The sequence below is a fragment of the Echinops telfairi genome, unplaced genomic scaffold, assembly GCF_000313985.2.
Source record: "Echinops telfairi isolate 266 unplaced genomic scaffold, ASM31398v2 ScPeMD7_7457;HRSCAF=8495, whole genome shotgun sequence".
Lineage (NCBI taxonomy): Eukaryota > Metazoa > Chordata > Mammalia > Afrosoricida > Tenrecidae > Echinops > Echinops telfairi.
This window is the reverse complement of record NW_022111357.1, coordinates 19285681-19305694: the sequence shown is the minus strand read 5'-3', so window position 1 is coordinate 19305694 and position 20014 is coordinate 19285681. Positions and strand designations below refer to the sequence as shown.

Here is a 20014-nt window from a genome sequence, read left to right as displayed (position 1 = left end):
CCTGGCCCCCTCCTGCTCCCCTCCAGGCTCCTCTAGCTTCCTGCCCCAGATCCCCAGCCTTGGTGGGAGAGGGGCTGTGAAGAAAGGGGTGGGGGGTGGGGGGGGCTCTAGCCCAGCAGGGGCTCTGCCCACAGCCGGTGCCTCCCCCCGCAGGATCCACGCAGAGTTCCAGCTCAGCGAGCCGCCTGACTTCCCCTTCTGGTTCTCCCCCGGCCAGTTCACCGGCCACATCGTCCTCTCCAAGGATGCTACCCACGTCCGAGACTTCCGGCTCTTCGTGCCCAACCACAGGTGAGAGCTTTGGTCCAGCCCCACCCCCAGCCCCAGGCACCTGGAAGCCGGGAGTCCCCCGGGGCCCCCACAGTCTACTTCCCAGAGCCACCCCTCTTGGAGGTACCTGCAGCTATTGCCTCCCCCACCCCCCAACTGATGTGATCACCCCAGCCACGTGTGGTCCTCCCAGCACACCTTTCCCAGGTGCTGTGTGGTACCAGCACAGGTGCAAACAGACCCTCCTTGCCTTCACTCCCAAAATCCACATCCACAGCCACCTCATATCAACCCCTAGGTGGGAACCTCGCTAGTCAGGCCCGGAAAGAGAGAAAGTGGCATTGACCCAGACCCCTGTGGGGTGAGGGGGGCTAGCACAAGCCAAGGCCTGGGGATAGACCCCCTTCAGCCTGCCAGTGCTACCCAGAGCCTCAGGGGGCTTCTGGGGTGATGTGATGCCAGCCACCCATGGCCTTCATGGCCTGCTCAGGGCCAGCTAGCTGTCAGGGGAGCAGGGCGCCCAGAGGACCCAGCTCAGGCTTTCTATACCCTTCCCAGCAACAAACGGCCCACCGTCACGCTCAGCCTTGCCAACCGTGTGTGGACCATGTGGCTATGGGCCAGAGCCAGCCCTGTCCAGGCCTGTCTCCTTATCTGCCTGAGGGAAGCCCACTCCCGGCCAGTCTTGCCCACCAGACGGCCAAGCAAGGAAAGCTGCCCAAGAGCAGACATGGCTTCTCTCCGCCCTGCGGAAGGAAAGGAAGGGCCCAGTCTCCATGAGGCCCAGCCAGGGCTGGGGTGAAGGCCGCCCGCCAAGCACAGCTATCTCCAGCCCACTACTGTTGGAATGGTCTGGATGTGATGGAGAGGGGATGCCCTCACCCTCCACCCCTACCGCCAGAGGTGGAATTGATCAGTCCTAGGGCTCCCCCGTGTGGCAGATCCTCAGATTGCATGTGGTCAGACCGGGCTTCCTGCTGCCCTGAGTTTTCCGGCCAGTGCCCCGTGTGCCCTGTACCCTGGCATTCTCGGTCGCTCTGCCTTGAGGGGTCGTGGGAAGGAGACAGACGGGATGTGAAAGGACAAGTGGCGGGGGAGGTGCCCTTAGGTCGGGGCCCCGGGATTCCCACCTGGAGAGCCTGTGCTCGTTGTCGTTCTGATCGGTGGACAGAGGGCAAGAGCTGTACCCAGACGTAAGGTGGCCATGCACACTCACAAGATGAAGGCTGGCACATGGTTGGAGAGCTCTGATGACGTCCTGCCTTGCACCCCTTCCCCCTCCCCCTCCCCACGCCATGTCAAGATCTCTGAACGTGGACATGGAGTGGCTGTACGGGTCCAGTGAGAACAGCAACATGGAGGTGGACATCGGCTACATTCCCCAGGTAAGCACTCGGGGCCCAGCTCATGGCCTCCTGGCTGGTCCAGCTGCCAGGGACCTCAGCTGGCTAGGAGCTCAGAGCTACCACCTGTGCCTGCCCACAGTGCCCGGGCTAACTGGGGCCTCGGGGAGCATCAGGCAAGAGAAGCATCCCTCCTGACTCATGGTACAGCCTCCGCCAAGGCCCTGCCCTGCCCTGGACCTCCGCCTCCCCTTCGCTCCAGGGTGAGAATGCCTCTGGGCCCCCTGCTCTGACACCTCCCCCCCCACCAGATGGAGCTGGAGGCCATGGGCCCCTCAGTGCCCTCGGTGATCCTGGATGAGAAGGGCAACAGGATCAACAGCCACCTGCCCTCGGGGGAGCCCCTGCCCTTCGTGTTTGAGGAGATCGAGTGGCAGCAGAAGCTGAGCTTGGAGGAGGCCGCCCAGCACCTGGAGGTGGCCATGTACCCCTTCAAGAAGGTGCGGCTGGGCGGGGGCAGGTGCTGGGGGCAGGGTCCATGGTGCCAAGGCTGGGATTGGGGGGTATCAGGTGGGCAAGAGATGCTGGCATGTGCGCAGTTTGCTGCTAAGGGCATCTCTCCCTTCTCCCTGTATGGCCCAGGCTGGTGTCGGGGGAGCCCCCAGCCCCCACCCACCTATGCCTCACTCCCAAATGCACTCTCTCACATGCCCACCCTCACTGTCACACACATACACACACACACCCTCTACACTCAGAACCCCTGAGTGGGATCTGGACTCAGCAGTGTCTGTCTGTCTGTCTCGGCATGGCCCCAGGTCAGCTACCTGCCGTTCACCGAGGCCTTTGACCGAGCCCAGGCTGAAAACAAGCTGGTGCACTCCATCCTGCTGTGGGGGGCCCTGGACGACCAGTCCTGCTGAGGTGAGGAGACCCACCAGTTCCCAGGGGCACCAGGAGAGGCATTGTACGCTGGAAGTGCAGTGGGCTCAAAGTCCAAAGGGATTTGGGGCCACACCCACAGGGCAGGGCACACAGTGAGCCCGGAGCTACTCCCTAAAGAGCCCTGACAGCCTGGTTCAAATCCCAGCTTGGCCAGCTCCTGCAGTGAAAAGCAGATCACATGCCCCACCCCCACCCCCCACCCCCACCCCCAGGATGGCTGGGAAGTGGTGTCTGCAGAGAGAGTGCTGGGTTTGTGTTCACTTGTTCAGAATGTTCCCAGAGGGCAGGTTCTCTGGGCAGCCAGTGGGGGTACTGGATGACCCGCACTCTGTCCCTTATCAAACACATTTCTGGGACTTGCTGGACGCCCAGCCTGGCTGGAGGGCTGGAGCCAGGGCGTGGGGGCATGCAGTGCAGTGCAGAAGCCAGCCACTGCACCAGTCACCCGAGTGCCGTGAGTGCTGACAAGCCGAGGTCCGGAACCCTGAGTGTCTAACTAGGGGGCCAGGGAGGACGTGTAAGTTGAGCAGGAGTGTGGTAAGTGACGGGAAGAAGAGTGTTCCAGATAGAGGACCCTGAGGCACAGAGCTCCACGGATTTAAGGAGCTATCACGATCTATAAGCCCCAGGCCAGGTAGACCCTCGTGCCAGAGCTCAGCCCTGGGCGTCCACATTACTGCTCATCTCAACAACTGCTTACTCCACACCGACGAAGTGGCGGGCTGCAAGGTCAATGGGCAGCCCACGAGATTGCTGCTGCCCAGAAACCCCGGCGTGCTGTGTGTGGGCCCTCACTTGCCGGCCATGGCCTTTCCCTGCACAGGTTCCGGGCGGACTCTCCGGGAGACAGTCCTGGAGAGCCCGCCCATCCTCGCCCTCCTCAACGAGAGCTTCATCAGCACGTGGGCCTTGGTAAAGGACCTGGAGGACCTACAGGTGAGCGAGCTGGTGGGCCCCCGAGGTCCCCACGAGAGCCTGCAGGACAACCACGGGGCTGAGCTCTGAGGAACGTGCCCACCTGTCCCCCCACAGACCAGCCCGGAGAACGCACAGCACGCGAAGTTGGCTGGCCTGCACCTGGAGAAGTATAGCTTCCCCGTGGAGATGATGGTCTGCCTGCCCAATGGCACTGTGGTAGGCCCCCCTGTGCTGCAGAGCTCACGGGCCCTGCCGCTCCCTGGCTCCAAGACCCCGAGCCAATCCCTCAGCCAGTCTGAGCCTCCCTGTCCCCACCTGGACGATGGGGACCGCCCTGCCTGCTGCAGAGCCCTGGATGCTCCCACAAGAAGAACTCCAATAGCCCTTGGGAGACCCCGTAGCAATGGGCCAGCAGGATCCCATGCTGACTGGCAGAAGCAGAGAGGAAGCAGGCAGAGGGTTCTAGGCACCAGCCCGGTAGTGGGGTGTAGTCTAGCCCGAGCTGAGGTCCAATACCCTGCCCTGCATCTTCACGGGGCACCCTCACATTGGACCCTCCCCAGAATGCCCATTCCACCAACAAGGCAACCATAAGCCCCGAGCTTACAGTGGATGGTCTGTGGGGACTGAGGGTTACAGGGGTGGCGGCCAGGTTCCCCAGAGCCTCGGAGCAAGGAGCATTTCAGGGGCAAGAGGGCAGCTGGCCCGGGGAGGGGCTGCGCTCAGGGGGGGCTTGGTGGACAGCAGGGTTCTACTGTCTCAAGCAGAGGAAAGACAGCCTGGGGGAGGAGCACCAGCCAGCGGTACAGGTGCCTGATGGGCCACCTCAGTGGGGGCCAGGCCAGGGCCCTGGGGCTGCGGAGATGGGCCAACAGCCCCAGTTGATGGGGACTGAGGCCCCGTTGATGGGGGGGCCCCTTCCTTGTCATCAGCTGGCTGGGTCATTTGCCAGCTCACTCCTTTGCCACTGTGTGCATTTCCTGGGCACCCGCTCTGTGCCAGGCCCTGTGCACCAAACGGAGCCAGGCTGGAGCAGGAGGGAATGAGCAGAAGGCAGGCCTGTCCCGTGTGGTGGGCATGTTGACGGAAGGGCGTGCGTACAGAGTGTCGGTGTTAGAGAACCTAGGGGAGGTGCTCGGCTGTGCTTTCTCGTCTCGTCTGGGAGAGGGAAGGTAGTGAGGAGTGAGGAGACGGTGGTGAAACAGTTTGGGGCTAACTGAAAGGTCGGCAGTTCGAACCCACCCAGCAGCGCCACGGGAGGAAGCTAGCAACCTGCTCCCGTACAGATGACAGCCAAGAAAATCCTGTAGGCAGCTCTGCTGTGTCGCAGGAGCCCCTGAGTCAGAACAGACCAGACAGCACCTAACAGCACAGCCAAACCAGGAGCCACGGAATCAGGGAGACTCAGAGACGTCAGGTGTCCATTCACGGGGCAGGTGTGGGAGAGAGCCCTTCAGAGGGCCCTGAGGAAACAACCCGAAGGCAGGCCCCACCTGACCCAGGGCCAGGTTCCAGGAGGGCTTGTGGCTGCAGCAGCATGGAGAGCCAAGACCTAGGATTGCCTATTTCCCCTAGAGGGTGGGAAGGGGATGGGTGGACCCCCCCCTCCCCCCCTCCTCAGCCTCTGTCCTCTCAGGTTCACCACATCAACGCCAACTACTTCCTGGACATCACTTCCATGAAGCCCGAGGACGTCGAGAGCAACGTCTTCAGCTTCTCGTCCACCTTTGAGGACCCCTCCACGGCCACCTACATGCAGTTCCTGAAGGAGGGGCTCCGGCAAGGCCTGCCCCTCCTCCAGACCTAAGCACCCACCGGGCCAGGGGGCTCTGGAAAGAAAGCCCTCAGCCCATGGTGCCCCAGAGGGACAGTGGTCTTCTGCAGGTGGCCCACACTCCGAGCCCCGACCTGGGCAGCCTCAACCAAGGGTGATTGTCCCGGTATGCTCCGCGATGGTGGACAGACAGGAAGTGCCTGGGTCTGCCACCCCTTCCCTGTCCACGTGGGAAGAGCAGGCCCTAAGGAGGCTGGGCAGCCCCTCTCTCCTTACCCCACTCCCCTCCGCAAAGAATCATCAAGAAGCTCTGATGCGGGGACACCAGGCTACCAAGGAACTGCTTCCTGTTCGTCTACAGCCATCTTACCTAGCCACACCCCTGGCCGGCCTCCGGCGCCCAATGTCCGCGCGCACACACAGAGCCTCTGGGCAAAACCAGGGTCACTCCCTCCTTCAGAACTGGAAATCACACTGTATGCCAGCTGGTCCCACCAGCTGAGGGCTTGCTCCGGAACAGGAAGCCAGCTGCCAGGGCATTTACAACAAAGCAGCAGGCTTCCTTTAGCCAGGCACACCAGGGCCAAGGCACCCCCCAACCCCCACCCCTACCCCAGCACAGAGTCACAGCCGGATTCTGGAGCCAGTGTCCCTTAAAAGGCCTCCTACCCTTCAACTCTGTACAAGACCAATGCAGCCAAAGAGCTCCACCTCCCCAGCCATCCAGGCAGCACCCCCCAGCCCCACTGGGTGGCTGGTGACTCTCCCTGGCCGCTCTCGGGCTCAGACCTCAGCCCATGTCCTGAACCACTGACCACAGCCAGTCTTTTGTGTACCCGCGGGGAAGCCTTTGTCCATGAACTTCCTCACAGTTTGTATGTATTTTTGATAGCCTCAGTGCTGGAGCAAGAAGGGGTGATGGCTCCCCTGGGCGGCCGCCCCATGAAGGCTGGGTCTGAAACCCTCGATGGACCCAGCTCGATGTCCTTGCGGTTGCACCTCTGGGAAGAAATCCCTCTTCTCTTCTGGCTTTTTAAAAACATCCCTCAGAGGGTCAGTGCACCCCCAGCCCTGTCCTTGTCTTCTGGAGGGGCTTTGGGCTTTTATAAGGGTCTCTGGGACCAGGCCACCCCAGAGGCTCCCTCTCAAACCCCACTGTGGATGAAGAACAGGCCCTTTCCTTTCCTGTGCGCCTCAGAGCACCCACCCCCATCCCCTGGTCTCAATTTCGTGTTGTATTGTGATGGGAATAGCCAATGGACCTGCCTCTTGCTGAGGCACTGTGCCTCGGGGACACGCATCAGCCTCCCAGCAAGCCTGGGAGGAGGGTTGGGTTGTTCCCATTTTGTAGATGGAGAATCTGAGGCTCAGGGACATGCAGTGGCTTACTCGAGATCATCACTCCCGAGTATTAAATGCAAACCCACACGAGACTCCAAAGCCTGTGTCTTGTTTGGGGTGGCGGGGTGGGGGTTTGCACTGTGCCCCACTTCCCTTCCGGCTGTTTTCACTGAGCTGGGAAGGAAAACCTGAGACAGAATGCCTCAGTCCCCTGCCCTCAGACTAGTGAGGCACAAGCCAGCCAGCTCGGCCGGGCTCTCTATGTTCAGAGGGACTTGCTGGAAATCCAGGCCCCTGTCCCTTGGGGGAGGATGCCGAGCCTCTCAGTACTTCCACCATCTCATCAGAGTGGCTGACAGCCCATCCATTGAGCCACCCAGTGGCCGCCCTCCTGATGCCAGCAAACTCAGCTTTAGGAGAGCCCACTCCACATCGAGCCGCCATCTGCCAGCCTGTGACTCCCTGGCCTGCTCCCCGTTCCTGTTAAAGCTGGCTCCCCCATACTGTGCCTTGAGGCACCCCAGCTGCTCTCCTTTGGCCTCTCTACCACTTCCCTCTCCTGTCCCCAACTCATCCTACGATAAAATTGCAGTCTGGGTAGCTCAGTCCTTTTCCCTTTGAGCACGAAGCACACCCTGTCCTTCTGTGGATGGAGTTCGTCCCCTGTAGCAGATAGGCGAGGGAGTGCAAATTGAAGCTGGGGTGCCTTTGGGGACTATCTTATCTTTCACCAGCGGGCCAGGGTGACGTGTAAACTATATCTGTGGTAGACTCAGTACAACTTTTGAGATGGTATAGAGGTGAGAGCTCACGGCTCACTGCAGCCAGTGTGATATAAAGCTGGGTTTCTAAGTTTTCAAAAGTCCTTGGAAAGTGGGAAAGAGGCGGGAACCAGCGGGCAGCCAACCAGTTCTCTAAGAGAAATAAACCTGTGCTCCCGCTCGGAGCGGCAGGAGGGGCGTGGCCTCGCGGGGGCGTGTCTCTTCCTGGACCCACGAGTTGTCACTTCTCGCCCCGCCCCCGCGATGGACCCGCCCTCTGGAGGCGTGCCGGCGGCACGACGCGGTGCGCAGCCGCAAAGGATCGCTTCCGGGGGTGGGCAGACCAGCGGAAGTGAAGGCTGTGAGGCTGGGCAGCCCGCCGTAGTAGGAGGGGCCGTGAGGTGAGTAAGTCCTGGAGCAGGATCGAGGTGAGAAAAGGTGCGTGTGTCACTCCAGAAGCCCGAGTGCAGCCTGCCGGTCGGGCCGTGTAGTCGGTCTCTGTGCCGGGTGCTGTGCAGAGCTCGCGGCTCCTGTTCCCGCGCGTGTTCTCGCGGGAGCCAGTGTTGGCCGCTTCGTTTGCAGGAGGGAAACTGAGTCTCCGGAGGGGAGTTGGTCCTGAGTCACCCGGCAAACGGTGGCCAGGCTCTCCTTCCGACTGCATCTCCTCTGCCGACTCCTCACCCCTCTGACCGGGTCCGGCGGTTCCGCTCTCTCCGCCCTTGGCCTGTGGGTCGGCTGGGCGCGTTTGGCCGACCTTGGCCCGGGTCGGCTCCAGCAGTCGCGGAGGAGGGGAGGTGTGTCCCCGGCCAGGGGCCGAGCGCCGCAGCTGTCTTCGCACCCAGCGCAGCCCCTGGAAACCGCGGGTCTCGCCTCGCGGGTCCGCTCGGCAAACTTTCACTGAGCACGGCGCCCGGGACCCAAGTGTGATGACACAGGCCCAGCTCTGGCGGAGGGCCCAGTCTCCCAAGGGAGACCTTGAGTAAACAGAATAACCACCTCACCGGGTCGTGGGAGCGCCGAGGGGTGAGAACCAACCCTGGGGAGTGGCGGACTTGGGGAAGAGCCTTCGTAGCCTGTGACACTTGCATGTGGGGTTTTGAAGGCTAAGTCGGTGGTCTCTGGTTTATTCACTTAACCCAGTGCTAGGTGGGAGCCCTGGTGGCTCAGTGGTTACGGGTCTTGCTGCTAACTACAAGGTCAGCAGCTCAAAACCACCAACCGCACCGTTCTACCTCCGGTAAAGTGTTCCAGCCTCGGAAACCCACGGGGGTAGTTCTATCCTGCCCCAAAGGGTTGCTGTAAGTCCGAATCGACTCGGTGGCAGTAAGCATTGCTAGGCGGGCTTTGTGATGTGGCTGGGGCAGAAGCAGTAGTTACCCCACTAGTATTAATAGAGGATTCAGAAGAAATGGGGGTGCTGTGTTATGAAAAGTGAAAGACTTGGTCCTGAGGGGGCAACGGAAGCTTTGCTTGACCTGAGCTCTGAACAGTGATTAGGAATGAAGACCGCAAACAGAGGGAGCAGAGTGGACAAAGGCTCAGAGGTGGCATACCCAGCCACTAAAAGGCCCGTGTGGCTGGAGGGCAGAGGCCAAGCAGGATGTGTGGCTGGGGCAAGTAGGTAGCTTCAGATGACAGAAGGCCAGGCAGGGAGGCAAGCTCCCCCAGCTGTGAGGTATGTTGGGCCCAGCTGAGCCTTTGGCAGTAAGATCAGGGAGGAAGTAGTTGTACTGAGTGATGTGTGAGGAGCAGCAGAGAGAAGCACTGAGACAGGAGGTGCCCAGAGGTTCTGGCATTGAGCACTGAGCCTGGCACTCAGAGGGTCAGTAACAGAGGCAAGAAGGTGAAGCCTCTGCAGTAAGACCGAGACTGGGCTTTAGGTGCTTTCCACGAGCATGGCTCCTGAGGGACGTGAGACACGTCCCTTCCACTCCCCACTTTCCTTTCCATCTGCATCACAAAGTGCATGGTACCTTGTCTCCTGAGGGTGGAGAGCTCTAAAAGAGCTTCCAAGCAGTCCCTTCTTCACAGCCGCAAGTGACTTCTCACTCAGCATTCCCCAGCCTCACGGCCCAGGTCCCAGGCTACCTCTGGTCGCTGGACCTTCCTCTTCTGCTGCTGACTTTGTAGGCACGTCATGTCCCTCACCTTTCCTGGACCTTTCTTCTTGCTGCTGCTCTTCTGCCCTTCTCACCATGGGACCTTGGGCTCTACACAGCTGAGCTCACCTGACCACCTGCCTAGCACGCCTCTCCAAAAGGAAACAGTCGCAATCGAGTTGATTCCAACTCCTGGCAACCCCATGTTTGCAGAGTAGAACTGTGCTCTGTGGAACTGTCGAGGCTGTGACCTTGTAGAAGCAGATCACTAGGCCTTTCTTCCAAGGTGCCTCTGGGTGGGTTCAAACTTCCAGGAGGTAGTAGCATTGTGCCTCTGGTAGAACTATGTACTCCGGTCCTTTCCCCCTGCTTGAGTGAGTTCTTGAGGGCATGGTTGTTTTTGTACAGCAGCGGTTCTCAACCTTGCTAATGCTGCCACCCTTTAATACAGTTCCTCATGATGTGGTGACCCCCAACCGTAACATTATTTTTGTTGCTACTTCATAACTGTAATTTTGCTACTTTTATGAATCGGGTGACCCCTGTGAAAGGGTCGTTCGACCCACAGGCTGAGAACCACCGCTCTACAGTGTGCAGCACTTGTGGGAAGAACAGGGAATGTGCTCATTGATGGCATCTGTTCACCATGACGGGCAGTTGTGAAGAGGGTGTCAGTACTGACCCTACCCATCTGCATCATACTCTAACAGTTCATCAAGCACTTTAAAATCCTCTACTTCATTGTTTGACCTTCAAAGTTACCTGGCACGGTAGCTATTCTTTCCCCCTTTTACCAGGGCTTTGAACAAGTTCATTCCAGTTCCATCCCTTGCTAAGAATATTTATTTCCTGTCAATATTCAGAATCTACATTTTAACCAGAGTCCCAGGTAATCCTTACAGATCACCAGGTGATTCTTGGAGATCTTGCCAAAATACAGATTCTGATTCCTTATATTGGCTAGAAATGCAAGTTCTTAACAGGGGACCCAACTGTTGGAAGCCCTGCTTATTACAGAGAGAAGAGGCAGTGTTCGGGAAGGTTAACTGACTTGCCTGCAAAGCCACTAGGTGGCTGGGCCAGGGTAAGAATTGGGGACTCTTATCAGCGTAGTGCTGACTGGCAGGAGCGGTGGTTCTCTCCTTGTTCTCTATCTTGCTGCACCCCCGCGTGGGAGCCAGCAGTGCTGGGCATGGTGGCACAGGCCGAACTTTTTCAGCTTTCATAGTGATTGCTGGGTTTCAATGCTACCTACAGTTCGGCTTTCCCATGAGCTTTGTAGGGATGCTACTTCCATCAAGTCTTGCCTCAGGAAACCTAAGGTTTCAAGAAGGCTTCCGGGGTTGGCTAACCTTGCCCAGCAAATCTGAGACAAAACTTTTCAGTGAATTTGAGGAGGACAACCTCTTGAACTGGTTTTCTCCCCTGTGAAATGTCAGAAAAGCTCAGCTGCCTTGCTGTTAGTCATGCCTCTGCAGGACTTGGCTTAAGGGGACTGGAGGCTGACCATCCAATACCCCACTCTGGGGTTGTCTCACAGGAAGGAAAGTATGTTCCTGAAGATGGCCTGATATGAAGGAGCCACGCCTCCCACCTTGGAGAGCCCCCGGAACCACCCTGTGGCTGCCTTGTCCTTCCAGCACAGAAGCCAGTCACAATGTCGGAGATGGAAGCCAATGTGGTAAGGGGCATCCATGAGGAAAGGCTCAGCCCTGGGCCTACTGAAGTACTGTGCCAGCTCTGAGACGCTAGGCTCCCTCTGCCTTGCCCCTGGAGGCCTGGAGCCAGAAGAAGTCCACCTCTCTAGCCTTCTCCCAGGCCGAGCCAGCCATGAGCTTATGGCGATCAGGAGCCAATCTCTCTGCTTTTCTGAACAGAGGAAAGGGTGGCAAGCCTGGAGAGCCACTACCCTGACCCAATCCTGTGCTGTACTATACTCGATAACACTGAGTCCATTCTGACTCATAGCACTCTGTAGGACAGGGCAGACCTGCCACTGTGGGTCTTGGAGACCACAGCTCTCTATGCGGGCAGAAACAACTCTGCAGGAGTAGGTGAGGCTTTAAAGATGACCCCACACCCCAGTTATTTTTTTTACTCCTCTTTCAACATTGGCTTAGCCTTGGACTGAGGAAAGGTACCACCCTTAGGCAGCTGGCCCAGGTGAGGTTGGTAACAGGGGGATTTGCCCTTAAAACAGGGCTGGAAGTGCCCTGTCCCTAGGATGGAGGAACTCTGCCTGCTGAGCAGAGGGCTGTGACTGTTTCTGCCCGTCTCTCCTCCAGACCATCCCAATCTGGCAAAACAAGCCTCATGGGGCTGCTCGCAGCGTCGTGCGAAGAATTGGAACCAACCTGCCCCTGAAGCCATGTCCCCGGACCTCCTTTGAGGTGAGTACCAACCTGGAAGGAAGGTAGGAAGATCAGAGGCTCTGGCTTTGGGAGGACAGCAATGTTTTTACCCCTGGCACTTGGCATTGCCAAGACAGACTCCTGGTTGTGGTTTTGTTCTGTCAGTAAATATTATTAAGTGTTTCTCATGAGTTCTGGTCACTGTGCCTTCCTTGATTAGGTAGGCACACCTCTGACCACAACAGTCCAATGACCAGTGTGCCTATAAAGTTATAATTGTGTACCTGTTGCTTCTGGGAAACGATTCTCATTTCATTCGGCTCCAGCAGTTGGGTCTATCAAGCAGGCCCTGAGGCCCTGGGTCAGATCTTGGGACCCGTGATGTCTGTGTCCTGAGGTTTTCACTTGCTACCCTGGCATGCCTCAGCATGGGACAGGCATGTGTGTGTGTGTTTCCGAGTGGAGCACTGGTGTTCCGAGCAGCCACTCAGCCACCTGTGTTTCATAGTTCCCTGAGGCCATTCTTGCCTGTCTCTCAGTCTTCTTCCTGGCCACTCTTTTGCCGGTTCCAACTTAGTACTTTATCTGGGGGGCTTTTGGTGCCCACTCTGCAACAGTGATTCCGGCAGGGTCCAGGTCACTGTGAACCGTTTTACAATGGACAGCTAGCTCCCAAGCTCCCATGGCTCCTCCCTTTTGGGGAGCTCCAGACTAGATGCTTAAAATGTGTGCTTTTAGGGAGCTGAAACACAAGAGAAAGAATTCTGGTTCCCACCTATACAGAGGAGACCAGAATACATGCATGAAGGACATGTGGAAATCAATGAAGGGACCAAGATTATATACAGAAGGTTGTGCAGGAGCTGGAGTTAGAATGTCAGGTTAGTGTTAGAGTCAGGAATGGGGTTGGAAGTCAGTCTGTGTTGGAAAGAGAGTATCCCACGACCCGGATTGCCAGTTATCCAGATGGTCTGAGAGAGCGGGTAGGCCGGAGTGTGACCGACTCCACAGAGGGTGCCTCTCACTCGGCTCTGCCCTCTCCAGTCTTTGGGCCAGATGCTCCTGCACAGAGAAGATCCAGGGCACAGGCTCCCACAGGGTAGGGGCATGTGTGAGTAGGATGCCACACTAGCTGACATTTGCTGAGCACATTATGTGGCTGGCACTGTGTGCTAAGTTCTTGATGTGCACCAACTTTAAATTGCAAAGAATAATGGGGTACTCAGAACCAATCTGAGTCTATCTTCTAGGTCTATCTCGGCAGCACCTCTTGGATCTGTAGATCCCACGTGTGAGGTACTTATCCCTGATCTATTTAGTGAACAATTTGGAGCAGAAACATCTGAATATAACTTGAATGTAGGTGTGCTTGTGAGAACTTATCCCTAGGTTTCAATTAAAAGTAAATAAACACACCAATGTCTGCTCTAGGCCACTATGTTTTGGTTGGATACAGCGGCCTGTTAATTGGGCTCTTCCACCCTCCTATACACGTCCCACATAGCAGCCAGAGTAATCTTTCTAATCCTCAAATATGATCCTTACTTTCTTACTTCAAGGCCTCCAAGGGCATCATTGGTCATAGAATCAAAGTTCCTAAATTCTTCTTCAGCCTCTGTCTATTCCAGTCACGTTGAAGGGTTTGTGAGCCCTTGCACTCTCTTGCCTCTGGCCGTTTATCCACGCCAGTCCTAGCCAGGAGCGCTGTGCTCCTCTTCCAAGAAAGCTCTCTGACCTGTCGTCCTGTGTACTTTGCATCCCTGCTTTTTGTCTCCTCGTGGTATCAGTAAATGTTTTTTTGTTTGTTTGTTTGTTTTTTGTTTCTCCATAGGCCCTACCCAACATCTCTGACCTGTGCCTGAGGGACGTGCCCTCAGTGCCAACCCTGGCTGACATTGCGTGGATTGCTGCAGATGAAGAGGAGACCTATGCCCGGGTCAGGTAGCTGTAAAGGCGGTAGCCAGGCTGCTGGGGGATGGAGAGCTCCAGAGTTCTTTTAAGGAACTTTTAAGAGCTGTTGCTCTTCTGCAGTACTGTAGCCCCAGGCTCAGAGGGAGCAGAGCCTGGCTGTATTACTCTTACAGGAGAGGACGGAGGAATTTTAGAAGGGGTTCAGTGCCCGAGCTCTCTGACTGAAAACTTGTCTTTACCTGGCCCAGGAGTGATACACGTCCCTTGAGACACACCTGGAAGCCCAGCCCTCTGATTGTCATGCAGCGCAACGCCTCAGTGCCCAACCTGCGTGGGTCTGAGGAGAGGCTCCTGGCCCTGAAGAAGCCAGGCCTGCCAGCCTTAAGCCGCACCACAGAGCTGCAGGATGAGCTCAGCCACCTGCGCAGTCAGATTGCCAAGATTGTGGCCGCTGATGCAGGTAGGAGCTCCTGAACCAGGAAAGAATATAGCAGGTTGTCCCTTTTCCTACTGGGTTTTGGGCAGCGCAGGGATAAGGAAAAATGGTGGGCTCTGGTTGCCCCCAAGTCTGCTTAGTTTGTGGTGTCCCTTGGCTTTTTACAATCAATTATTGTTTGTTAAATTAGAAGCAAAATCTTTACTGGCCTTGTGGCCCCACAAAACCAGCCAGCATTCTTTTCTAAGTGTCTTTAAGATCACGTCTTTCTTGAACCTTCAGTAGCATTCCTTTTCATCATGAGAAATACACATTCCTTCTCCCTACCAGACACACGCACCGTTGAAGTTCTCGTTTTCCCTTTCCTGACTAGCATTCTGTCTGCAGTTAAGGCAGAACCAGTGGACGAGGATGGGAATCTGTCCTGACCAGAAGGCGTGGGACACAGGCGGTGGGCCTTACCCAAGTGGCTCAAGAGTTTATGTACATCTAATTTTTTGATGTTCATTGACTAGTTGCTCCTAAACCTCAGTTGCTGGAGCACATAGAAATCGTGGCATTCTTTGAGATCTTGTTGTACTTAATTTCCCCATACAGAAGTATCCTTAAGGAATGGCACTGGAACTTCCCACTTTTATTTCTTGGCCTTTGTGTGTGTGTGTGTGATCCAAAAGACAAGCATGAATCATTTTTTTTTTTAAATCAGAAGGAACTTGAAATGTGAAGACATAGTCCTTTTGAAATTTTAGAAACTAGGAAGCCCATCACTATCCTTTTTTTGCATAGCAATTCTCCAGCTCACAGGTATTGGGATTTAGAGCAGCACAGTTGAAAGCAGCAACTGTGTTCTGATGAAGATAAGAACAAATCCGGGCCTTGGTTCTGACTATGGTCTAACACAGTGTTGGCACCCTGTGGCCTACATGGGAGACAAGCCTTTCTTTCCTCCCTGAATTAGCTCAGTGGTGTCAACAGCTGCCTGAGACCTAATGGGAAGGGTAGTGGAGCGACTAGATCCTTGACTAGTGCCAGATACCTTCCTAGGATCTCAAGATGTAGTGATGTGCAGCCCAGGAAATGAATGTTCGGTAGGCTGTGCTTGTGGGGGAAAGATGCTGCTGCTGTGTCCTGGTACCAGTGTCCATCCACGCCTATTGTTTTCTCTTTCAGCTTCGGCTTCATTAACACCAGATTTCTTATCTCCAGGAAGTTCAAATGTCTCCTCTCCCTTACCTTGTTTTGGATCCTCATTCCACTCTACAACTTCCTTTGTCATTAGTGACATCACTGAGGAGACTGAGGTAGAGGTCCCTGAGCTTCCATCAGTCCCCCTGATTTGTTCTGCCAGCCCTGAATGTTGTCAATCAGAAAACAAAGCCACCTGCAGCTTGTCGGAAGAGGATGACTGCATCTCTCTGTCCAAGGCCAGCAGCTTTGCAGACATGATGGGGATCTTGAAAGACTTTCACCGGATAAAACAGAGCCAAGATCTGTGAGTCTTCAGTGAGGGTCCGGGGTACATTTATTGTTTAAGGCATTCATGGCAGGGTGGTCCAGTAGAATATGAACGTGCTGGAAACAGTGCCTCCTATGTAGTGAAGCCTCAGGAGGAGTGGTTATCTGTTCACAAAGCTTGCCAACTCCCCTGCTTGCTGGTTAGTACCTGGGGTCCCACTTGTAGAAGAGCAACACTTTCCTTGTGTTGGATTCTGCCATCCAGTCAAATGTTAGTTTACGATGTCTCCTAAAGGTTTAGCTAATCCACTTCCATCCCCCAGACCCCTCTCCACCTCAGTTCTCATACTATTGACAGTGCCCTCATGCTCTAGTCTGCAAATGTCTCAAGTTGGTGGGCTTTTCTTGTAGGGAGAATGACATAAAGTTGGGGGTTTCTGGTTTAGAATACAATGGCTTACTACCCTGCAAATTCATGAGAATAAGCCTTTTGAGATTCATAAGTGGTTTGTAAACCTGGCTGCCTACCAGAACTGCTCAGGTTTAAGAATACCTCAGAAACTTCCTGCATCAGATTCCCCAGGGAATAGAGCTCTAGATGTTTCTGGTCCTTTGAAAGAGTTTGGAATGTGTACTCATTAGCAGAGAAGCCCTGGAGCTCCCCTGTGGAACTCACTGGAGAGCTTGTTTAAATATACCATATAGACTAGAGTATAAGCAACCTGAATATCAGCCGAGACACCTAATTTTACCACAAAAACTGCATTAAAGATGTGCTGCAAAAACTCGGCTTATACTTGAGTATATACAGTAAGTTCCTTCATGTTTGAGATCTCAGCCTTCCAAGCCAAAGTCCACAGTGGGCTGTGACCTTTGTTAACACAGATCTTAAGAAGCTGTTCTGAAAAAAAATTTAAAAAAAAAAAAAAAAGAAGCTGTTCTGGGGTATGGCAGTAAGGCCTCTCTCCTGAGTTGAAGGGAAGGTTACTCACCTTGAGCAAGGAGCTGTCTTCTGGGCCCCATTTCCTTCTGGAGACCACACAAGATTTAAGTGACTCCCTCATTGCTTCCTTCAGGAAAATCTTTTTTCTTTTAAAATTTTTGATGAAAGTCTATATAGTAAAACTGGTTCCACTCAACAATTTCTACACAGATGTCTGATGATATTGGTTACATTCTTAATGTTGTGTCCATATTATTATACTCTGTCATAGTAGTTCCATTTAGGGAGCACTTTTACCTTCCTCTTGTGTCTTCCCCATTCCCAACATTGGGGTGCTGCTGCTGCTGCTGCTGCTTTTGGGTTCCCCAGAGCCTGTCTCTTCTGGTCACAATATTTTATAGACCAACTTTCAAACGTTCTTACTTGCCCTTGAGCCAAATTAGATGCCAGGGCTCATTACCAAGCCTCTCCATTTGTCCCTTTTTTGGCTTGTTAGGAGGAGCTGGGTTGATGAGGATGATTGGAAAACTAGCCCAGACACAACAAAGATTGAGAAATATTACAGATTAAAGACAATTCCTCTTGTTTTTTGCTTTCAGGGTTCAATATTGACCCACAAACGTAATTTTAATTGCCAGCCATCTTCATAATGATCTAAGTGCACTAGAATTGCTGAGCTATTTTCCAGGTACCTGGAGATCTGGGTAATATAACCTACCCTAGTCTGGAGTGGGCTGTATTCCTACTGGTCTTGATGATGTGGAGAACTGGCTCTAGACTCAGCTCCTGCAATGCAGAGGCAGGGGAGTAGACAGACCTCCTCAGCATGCCCAGAACAAACACGGCTCAGGATGGCAGAGAACCACCACCTGACTTTCTGTCCTCTAGATAAATATTACCAAGGAAAGACAGGCAGGGCTGGAGGTGGGCACACAGGCTTTCCACCGAGGCCGTTCCTTGGCCATTGACTTTCCCCCAACTTCATGGTCATTTGACGAGATAGTAAACCATTTCTAGTTAAGAGGATAATATTTGGAAATAGCTACCTTAGTTTTGCATTCTACATTCACCATTTGACCGAGAATTGGCGATTTAGGACAAATTGCACCAACTTTCTGTTGCAGTGTTTGCTCTGTAAAAGGAGATAGCAGCACCTACCCCATGGGATTGTTTTAAGCATTCAATGAGATAATGTATGTGAATCCACCCAGGATTATATACTTAATAAGCACAAGCTCTTCTTGGGTCTCCAGGAGCAGGAGTTTACTGAAAGAGGAAGACCCCGCTGTCCTCATCTCTGAGGCCCTGAGGAGGAAGTTTGCCCTGAAGGAAGAAGACATCACAAGAAAAGGACACTGACGCTCTGCAGGCTCCACCTGCTCCTGGATGCCCTTCAGTAGCTGCCTTCCTTGCTGCAGCTGTTTCTGCCTCTGTTAGAAATCTTCTGCACTCTGTCTTGCCATCCAGCAAGAGCGTGGACTTAAAGAAAGGAGCTGGGTTATGTTTCCCACACTTCAAACCTTAGATGCTATGGCCTGTGTTTTGAGCTAAGACATTTAGTCCAGGTAATTGTGTAGACTGGAGTGTCTCCGTTTTAAGTGTGAGATAGAAGTTTGTGGTTTTATTCTTGCTCCTGTGTGAAAATAGGTCCTAAATGAATGACTGCCTTTATTATATTAGACCCCATAACTGGTCTCATGGACATTTTGTGCCCAGCTGTTACTTGCTCTCAGCTGCTTCCTTATAGCAGAGCAGGGCTGAGGGGAGGAGGCTGTAAATGTTTATGTACATGTCCACAGGGCACGGGAAATCTTATGCTGCTCCATCATAAACCCATACCAATGCCCGGCAGTCACCCTATCCCCTTCCCTGGGTCAAACACCTAGATGGAGGTGTCAGGCTGCAGGACCAGTTGACACTTGGCTGCTGCTGGGAGGCCTGGGCTGTTTTTTTCTTACACATATTTTGTAATACTGTACAACCAAATCTACCCTCCAAGGCCCAGGGGTCTCATCAGCTCCACTGACTGAAAACTCTTTCTCTTCCACGGACTTTGTCTAAGCCCAGTAGGAAAGAAGAATGGAGAGGGAACAGAGCACACCACCCTTCGAGGCCTTGACTGCTCCTTTGGGCTGGGCCGAGGTTTGTACCTACCACGCACCACTGCATGACTCTCACGCCCTCAGGTCCCTTTCTCTGAGGAATATATACTGTGTGTTTGAGTTGAAGCACTACCTGACATTAAAGGAAGAATTTGGAAAGATACTGCATTTGCCTAGTTCATCTCAAGAGTTTTGACCACCCCGTATTCCTCAGGAGGATAGTAATCATGTTAAAGGAAAACCTTCATGAAGAGCTCCTGGTTTCCCTTATATGACCCACCATTTACATGACTTCCCGAGTGATTTCTTCTTCATTTCTCTAACAATTATGCTTCCACTCTTAGAGTCAGTTCCATTTTATATCGCTTGCAAACTTGGCCTCTAGAGGCTTGTTAATCCTTTTAGACACCACACTTGCATTATGGGAAGCTGCCATCCGGTGCATGATGCCTTGAGAAAAGGCATAGGTCAAATTAGACTTGTGCTTGTATCGGACCCATGGCAATGAAAGCAAGTTACTTGTTCAAAAATAAATTTGGTAATGTTTTAATTGCCATCAGCCAGCCTTGTAAACTCTTTATTCTCGCCCCACCCCCCAACTGCTAAAGCCAGTGATACAGAAATCTACCAATTTCTTCACTCTGAAATTGATGAGATACACTGTAGATGCATTAACTACTCCTGGTGATTGGAATGTGAAAATTGGAAATGAAGGATCAGTAGTTGGAAAATATGACCTTGATACTAGAAATGAAGCTGGAGATCCCATGACATAATTTTTCCAAGATCAACGACTTCTTCATTGTAAACACATTTTTCCCCCAAACAATGGTGGTTATTACCTGTGAGCCCTGCCATGGAAAATAACAGGAATCAAATTGATTATATCTGTGGGAAAAGATGAGGAAGCAGCTCAATATGAGCCAAAACAAGGTCAGGGGCTGATTGTGGAACAGACAATCAATACGCAAGTTCAGGTCGAAGCTAAAGAAAATTAAGTCCAAAATACAACCTTGTGTACATCCCACCTGAATTTGGACACCATCTCAATATTTGACTTAATGCATTAAATACAAATGACCTGAAAACCAGACAAGTTGTGGGAGGACACCAAAAACGTCCTGTTAGGAAAACAAAAGGTCATTAAAAAGACAGAGGAAAAGATCAAAATGGCTCTCAGACAAGACTCCAAAACGTGCTCTTGAAGGTAGAGTAGCTAAATAGACGGATGAATTTAAAAAGTTGAACAGAAAATTTTCAAGGATATCTTGACAAACTAAAGCATTATAATAAAATATGCAAACACCTGGAGTTACAAAACCAAAAGGGCAGAAGCTATTCAGCCACAATACTAATAAATATTTG

General features: G+C 53.6%; 2 protein-coding genes across 4 annotated transcripts in view; both read left to right on the top strand.

Moving 5' to 3' along the window:
- Positions 1-6683, top strand: part of SELENON (selenoprotein N) — an 18281-nt gene extending 11598 nt beyond the window's left edge. Inside the window, exons 7-13 of the mRNA XM_030887991.2 lie at positions 154-291; positions 1574-1655; positions 1925-2113; positions 2432-2537; positions 3382-3494; positions 3591-3692; positions 5113-6683. Coding sequence (XP_030743851.2) covers positions 154-291; positions 1574-1655; positions 1925-2113; positions 2432-2537; positions 3382-3494; positions 3591-3692; positions 5113-5283 — 901 coding nt within the window. The 3' untranslated portion in view covers positions 5284-6683. The remainder of the gene's footprint in view (positions 1-153; positions 292-1573; positions 1656-1924; positions 2114-2431; positions 2538-3381; positions 3495-3590; positions 3693-5112) is intronic.
- A 1007-nt stretch (positions 6684-7690) lies between these two features.
- Positions 7691-18812, top strand: MTFR1L (mitochondrial fission regulator 1 like). 3 transcript variants are annotated; one of them, XM_045299097.1, is made up of 7 exons: positions 7691-7753; positions 10992-11132; positions 11737-11841; positions 13634-13743; positions 13962-14173; positions 15320-15641; positions 17801-18812. In XM_045299097.1, the coding sequence occupies exons 2-7, from the start codon at positions 11109-11111 to the stop codon at positions 17904-17906; spliced, it is 879 nt and encodes a 292-aa protein (XP_045155032.1). In that variant the 5' UTR covers positions 7691-7753; positions 10992-11108; the 3' UTR covers positions 17907-18812. The 3 variants fall into 3 exon arrangements, with proteins under 3 accessions (XP_045155032.1, XP_045155033.1, XP_045155031.1); XM_045299098.1 differs by having other exon boundaries at positions 7707-7790; XM_045299096.1 differs by lacking the exon at positions 7691-7753 and adding an exon at positions 8199-8375.
- Positions 18813-20014: the final 1202 nt, after the last annotated feature.

Bases quoted from the DNA above. Each gene is read 5' to 3' on its own strand.
- MTFR1L (XM_045299097.1), top strand. From the start codon at position 11,109: ATGTCGGAGATGGAAGCCAATGTG. The intron at 11,133-11,736 runs GTAAGGGGCATC...TCTCTCCTCCAG, and splicing joins CGGAGATGGAAGCCAATGTG to ACCATCCCAATCTGGCAAAA. The intron at 14,174-15,319 runs GTAGGAGCTCCT...TTTCTCTTTCAG, and splicing joins GATTGTGGCCGCTGATGCAG to CTTCGGCTTCATTAACACCA.